We start from the raw sequence: 7,050 nt of genomic DNA on the forward strand, positions 1-7,050 counted from the left end.
TGAACCACATATCTGTGATGTACACACCTGAGAGGCCCCTAAAAGTTCATGGCCGGCCAGTAAGTCAACTTGACCCTTTTGACCCCCTCTTTCCGAGCCATTGTTGAACCCCTTGGGCCCACTTTCTTGGAATTTCAATTACATGGTTGTGTTGTACACACATAGGGCTACCTCCCCAATACCTGGCCGGCCAGAAAAGCTGGTTGACCCTTTTGACCCCTAGCCGGCCGGCTAGGGGGTGTGGCCGGCCGGCCACCTCCAGCAAAAGTGAGCGGCCGGCCGTGCTCTCCTCACTGTACCCTTTCCAGCTGTGGGGCAATATCCCCCAGATATTTTCTGTATCCGGGGGATATTTTGGGAGAGAGGATTCCTCTCCAACTCACCCCCCTTTTACACCCCTTTCTTGACCTTATAACCAGCTGAGGGTCTTCTTCATGAGGGTGAGAAAAATTCTTCTCCAAGGACAAACCCTAAACTCCATTGTCTTCTTCTTCAATTCTTCAAAAAACCCTAAGTCTATAATCTTCATTCCTTCTACACCACCAAGCTCCACCACCACCATCTCATTTCCAGCAGCTAGGAGGGATTCTTGAAGGCTAAAGAAGCTGCAAATCAACCTAAGAAGTAACAAAAGCTTGGATCTTCAAGGGTAAGTTACACTTTGATCCTTTTGACCCTTTCCTTTGATCTATTTCTAAGCCTCATTTCTTTTTGGTTTCAAGCTTCGGCCCTAACTGAAAAGGGCCATATTTTGAGCTCATCTTCACTTCTCATTAAGGGCTCAACCCTGTTTGAGCCCTCCATAATACACTTGCTTCATTGACCATCTTGTATGTCATAATTTTGCATGCTATTTTTGACCCATGAGCAATTTATTTTCGAGCATGTTGTAAACTGATATGAGGCATATTTTGAGCCCCTCTTCAACATTGGAGAAGGGCTCAACATTGTTTGGTGTTTCCATATGTCACTTGTAGTTATATCCCCTATTTAGCCCCATTTTTGCATAAATTAATAGCCCTCTTTGCTTCTGTTTTTGGACCTTGGTCCGAACTGAAAATGGTCTTATTTTGGCCTATACTTCATGTTTCATTCACACTTTTTTTCTGTTTGGTGATTATTTTATACACTTCATGTTTTAGCACCTTTTGAGCCTTATTTTGCATCATATTTTTAGCATGTTTGTATACTGATTTTGAAGCTGCCATGTACTGTAAATGTTCATATTTTTGGTCCATCTTCAGTGTTGTAGAAGGAAATTTTTCAGTTTGAGTTTTTCTTATACCACTTGCTTCATTACCCCTCTTTTGGCCCCTATTCTTGCATGCTATTTTCGCCATACCTATACTTGCTGTTTGGCCATGTTTATAACTGGAAAAGTGCTTATTTTGGGACTGTCTAGCTTCTTTCTTTGCATTGCATGTCCATGTTGTGCATGTTTAGTATGGCTATAGGCCATTTCGGATGCCTAATGTTGCATTTCGGGTCATTTCCTTGCATTTCATGTCATTTCGCTTCATTTCGGGACTGTTTTCCGCCATATTTTGTTGCTGAAATTCCATTAGCATGCTTGAATATCATTTTTGCTATGTTTCATTGCATTTTATCATTGCCTCGGTTTGCGTGCCCGTGTGCACGCATTTCGAGACACTCCGTTTTTATCCGCTGGCATCCGATGTGAGTGTGGCTGAGGCTCTCTCATGTTGGTATAAACCCACTTGTCATTTCCATGCCATTTCATTGCATTTTATCACTGCCTCGGTTTGCGTGCCCGTGTGCACGCATTTCGAGGCACTTCATTTTCATCCGCCGGCATCTTATGTGAGTGTGGCTGAGGCTCACTCATGTTAGTATAAGTCCATATTGCATTCTGCATGACATTCGCATCGCTTTCGCATTGCCTCGGTTTGCGTGCCCGTGTGCACGCATTTCGAGGCACTTCATTTTCTGCCACTGGCATCCGATGTGAGTGTGGCTGAGGCTCTCTCATGTTGGTATAAGCCCATTTGTCATTTTCATGTCATTTTCATATCATTGCCTCGGTTTGCGTGCCCGCGTGCGCGTACTTCGAGACACATATCATTGCCTCGGTTTGCGTGCCCGCGTGCACGTACTTCGAGACACACATCATTGCCTCGGTTTGCGTGCCCGCGTGCACGTACTTCGAGACACAGATCATCGCCTCGGTTTGCGTGCCCGTGTTCACGCACTCTGAGGCATCTCATTTTCATAGCATTCTGCATTTTCTCGGTTTGCGTGCCTGCGTGCACGCATTTCGAGGCTTCTCATTTTATAGCGTTGTGCATGTCAGGATTGTATCTTAGCTGCATTTCATGCATATCATGCATATTGCATCGTGTCCGGAATAGGAGTTAGCCCGGGCACGGGAAACGAGGTACATTTCGTACTCCGAGTGACGGAATGTGTCTCAATTCCCCAGTCACCGACACTCCGGATTATCCATGATGGAGTTAGGTTTTAGCTGTAGTTTCATGTGCATTCATCCTATATTGAGTTGTGCATTTCGACTCCTCGGCCATCATGCCTCGGTATGCGTGATTGGTGGCACGAGGATCGAGACATGCATATATTTGTGCAAATACATTGCTATGCCCCTTTCCTGCTCTCTGTTGCAGCAAAACCAGGAATCAGCAACTTTCCGGGACTTGGCACGCTTTTCAAGAATAACAGGTGTAAACAGAGGCTAATTGGGGCATTCCGGTGGATTTCCGCGCAAGACAGTCCGGACATGCATCATCCATCAGAAGCAAGACAGCCCCTGGCTTGCACGCCAGTTTATTTGCTTTCTAGTTAATTCATTAATTAATTAGAATTCTGTAATATTTTGGACTGTAATATTCTTTTATTTTGGGGACTGTAATATTTGGACTGTATTACTTATTCGGACCCTCCGAGTGAGGGCACAACTGTAATAAGTGTGGGTGAGTGTGATGTATGTCTTCCAACCCCACGTCTTTCTCCCTTTTATTTATCCGCTTTTGATGGTTAGATTAGGGCATATTTCAATTAGCATACAGTATGACAACATGTTTGCATCATTCATCTGTATTACATGCATCGGGCTCGGCGCATCATACTAACTGCATTGTACTTTCAATTCCAAGTTGAATACATGTTAGTTGTAGCATTTCATATGCCGTCTTAGAATAGCCGAGCCTACTATAGTTGCATTTTGCATGTGTTGCATTAAGCATTTTTGTATATTTAGGATCATGCATGATTTCTAATGTAGTTTCTGTTTTTGGCTTGGAGTACTCGGTAAGCTTTATGCTTTAGCATCCTTGCATGCGTGTGAATGAATGCCATGATAGCATGCTTACCATGAGGCTATGTGCTTATCTGATATATCTGCCTGAATGTCTGTGGGTGAAGGTTAGGTTATCTGAATTGGAATGAATCATCAAAATGTTTCAAGCCTACCTGCGGGTAGCAAACCATTTTCAAAAACAAACATGAAATGTTTTGTTCCAATTCGGGCGACCCAGTCTATATTTGTATGCTGTGAGCATCACATAGTAACCTAGGCTAATAACCGGAATAAGAACTCACAATGTTTTCAAAAATTGATATCATGGTTAGTAGAGGCCGGTCTATGACCGGGCGAGCGGGGGTGCTCACGAAGTGACCTTCCCCAATCGTACCCAAGTTCCCGAGCCGAGGCAACTTTGGTGATGACGGACACGTGGCCTTTTGGCATCGAGTCAGGGTTTCCTAAATTTCCCAAAATAAAATATTTAGGTGGCGACTCTGTATCTGGCAAAGCAGTCCATGTTTGGCACTTCTTTCAAAAATCAGTTTTCCTAAAACGATTTGCCGGATTTGGACTCTTTGGTTCAGATTTAGAACCGTGACTACGAAAAGTCGAGTCCGAGCTGTAGCGAGGTCCCCCCGCGGGCTTGTCTACAATTACATACTTGGACATCGAGTTGTTTTATTCCAATGCGAATGGTTCAATACCGGTAGCAATAGAACATTACATCCCGATACACATTGCACAAGTATTGATGTTAGAAGTCGATGGTATAAAGATGATCCATTTGTCTTACCAAGTCATGTGAAACAAGTTTTTTACGTTGATGATACAAAGTTAGGCGGACATTGGAAAGTCGTAGAAAGACTACAACATCGAGGAATATGGGATGTACCAGAACAAGATGGCTTTGAACCTGAAAATGTATTGCAACAAAATGAAACAACTGATGCTGTCCCAGTGAGCGTTGAAGACCCCGTGACAATCTCACTTCATAGGAATGACATTGATCCTCAAATTATCCCAAGTGAGGTGGTTTTACAATCAGTTAATCGAGCACACAACGATGGTGTTGATGAGGAAGAGGGGTGCGATAATGAAGATGATTACTACGAGCATTGACTATCCGAGAAGATGAGCTACATAATCATTTTGATTGTAATATAGATTTTGACATAGAACTTTAATTGTTGTGTGATTGTAATATGTTTTGATGACACTGTTGTTTAAGTGCCTTTGAGTTTGAGTACAATGACAATTCTGCATGAATTTTTTATTTATTTTTTATTTATTTAGTTATTTATTTTTGTATATATGTGTTTGTGTGTGTCCCTATCTGTCTCTCTTTGTCTAATTTATTTTTTTTGTTTCTTATGTTATGTTATTGTTTAGTTATTACTTATGTTCTGACATTGATTCTATTATATAGCCATTGATATTAATGTAATTGCTTATTTTACATATGCTTCACACATGTAATTGTTGAGTTGTTGTGCTAGATGGCAGGCCCTGGTAAAGTTCGACATGTAGCATCATCCAAAGTTCCTCTACCTTCCCAACAAGCTGCAGCTAGAATTGCTGCCCCTACTCAGCATGCACCACCTATTTTAACCCCATCTATTCAGAGTGTACCATCTACAAATGCTCTAAGTATCCAGCCTACACCACCGACAAATGCAACTACTACCCAGGTTGCACCATCTACAAATGCAACTACAACCCAGGCTGCATCATCTACAAATGTAGCTACTACTCAGGCTGCACCATCTACAAATGCAACTACTACCCATGATGTGCCATCTACCACTAGTTTGCGTACTCGTTCTAGACAAGTCAGGGGTCAGACTCGAGGGAAGAGCATAGCACGTCTCATAGCTAACAATGGTGGTAAAAAAACTTCTTGTTTGGATCCCTGCAGATGCGAAGGTGCCAGTAGGACCTTATGCCACTCCATTTGCAAATGAACTTGGCTTACAGATAAGGATGGCTGCACCAATCATTGGTATAAAAAAGTGGGACAAGATTGATGAGATTCATAAAGCCCCAATCATTCAAGCAGTTCGGGTACATGTATTTGCTACTTTTCAGATAATTAGATTATCACCATTACTTGCATTTTGATATTAATAAAAGCATTCATTATATTTGTAGGATAAATTTGAGATTGTTGATTATGATGAGGATGAAGAGGTTCGGAAAGGAGTCAATAAAAAGTGTAAAACTCTTTACAGAAGTTGGCGTAACAAGATGAAGACTCATTACTCGAAGTTGGTAGACGCTGGTGTTGACCCTTATAGTAAACCATACAAAGGGGTCGATTCTGAGGCTTGGGTATACATGATCGATCATGTATGGCTTGATGACGATTATCAGGTAAAATTTCCTAATTTGAAGAATCATGTTGTAATTTCAATTTAATTTTACTAATCAATTAATTTTGCAGAACTTGGCTAAAAAAGCAAGGGATAGTCGAGCGAGGTTACCATATAATCATACAATGGGCTCCAAGTCATTTCAAGCTGCAATGTATAAACAGGTGATGCATTTATTATATCTAACATAATGATTGAAATTAATTATGTATGCTTACTTTTAAATGGAATTAGGGTACCGAGAAGACTGACTTTGTAGACTTCTACAAAGATTCCCATTGGAGCAAGAGAAAGTCGGATTGGGTAGCCCCGATATGTGGTCAATTACATGTAAGTATGCCAATTAATAGAGTTACATATTTATGTAAATGATGGTATTTGTTGAAGTTGTTTACAAATTGATAGGAAGCTTTGAAAAAGCGACATGATGAGTCTTTAGAGCCTGGGGCAATACCTTTAACTGAGGAGCAGCTGTCAATTGAGATTCTTGGAAAGAAATCGGGATACTTAAAAGGCTTTGGAGTTGGTCCAAAACCATCATCATCCAGATCTTCTGTTACTGCACAAGCACATACTGAGGTGGTTTCGAGCCTACAAAAAGAACTAGAGTCATTGAAGAATTTGTCCGAGATCCAGCAAGAACAAATTGCAGCCCAGAACCTGGTAGCACAAGAGCAAGCTAAAATGATTGAAATGCAAAACAAAAGATTTGAAGAGATTGAGAAGTTTATGAGGATGACCAAGGATCAGGCTGGCATGCAGGTTGATGAAAATAATTATTCATCAGAGGAATCTTATTGACAAACACTTTTGTAAGTATATTTTTCATAATTTACTTTTCAAATCAGCACAAGCATTTCATTTAATATGTCTGGTTGTGTTGAACAAACAAGACCTCGATTGGATCTCCGGTTAGAAAATTAGAAGAAAAATTGTAAAATACAAGACTTAAAAGGCCCGTTCGGGGGCCGAAATTGCGAAATGACCACCGAAACCACTGAAACTTGGCACGGACAGCTGGTTAAGGCCTAAATAGACTTGTAGGAACAAACGAGACCTCAATTGGATCTTCGGTTAGAAAATTAGAAGGAAAATTGTAAAATACAAGACTTAAAAGGCCCGTTCGGGGGCCGAAATTGCGAAATGACCACCGAAACCACTGAAACTTGGCACGGACAGCTGGTTAAGGCCTAAATAGACTTGTAGGAACAAACGGGACCTCAATTGAATCTTCGGTTAGAAAATTAGAAGGAAAATTGTAAAATACAAGACTTAAAAGGCCCGTTCGGGGGCCGAAATTGCGAAATGACCACCGAAACCACTGAAACTTGGCACGGACAGCTTGTTCAAGCCTAAATAGACTTGAAGGAACAAACGGGACCTCAATTGGATCTCCGATTAGAAAAT

General features: G+C 41.4%; 1 protein-coding gene across 2 annotated transcripts; it reads left to right on the forward strand.

Annotated features, from left to right (window-relative positions):
- Nucleotides 1-4,015: 4,015 nt before the first annotated feature.
- LOC145818221 (uncharacterized) lies at nucleotides 4,016-6,449 on the forward strand. 2 transcript variants are annotated; one of them, XM_082912809.1, is made up of 4 exons: nucleotides 4,016-5,335; nucleotides 5,423-5,644; nucleotides 5,715-5,807; nucleotides 5,878-6,449. In XM_082912809.1, the coding sequence occupies exons 1-4, from the start codon at nucleotides 5,153-5,155 to the stop codon at nucleotides 6,013-6,015; spliced, it is 636 nt and encodes a 211-aa protein (XP_082768935.1). In that variant the 5' UTR covers nucleotides 4,016-5,152; the 3' UTR covers nucleotides 6,016-6,449. The 2 variants fall into 2 exon arrangements, with proteins under 2 accessions (XP_082768935.1, XP_082768936.1); XM_082912810.1 differs by having other exon boundaries at nucleotides 5,423-5,620.
- Nucleotides 6,450-7,050: the final 601 nt, after the last annotated feature.

The sequence above is a fragment of the Camellia sinensis genome, unplaced genomic scaffold, assembly GCF_055761805.1.
Source record: "Camellia sinensis isolate YWXY unplaced genomic scaffold, ASM5576180v1 Unanchor6, whole genome shotgun sequence".
Classification (NCBI taxonomy): Eukaryota; Viridiplantae; Streptophyta; class Magnoliopsida; order Ericales; family Theaceae; genus Camellia; species Camellia sinensis.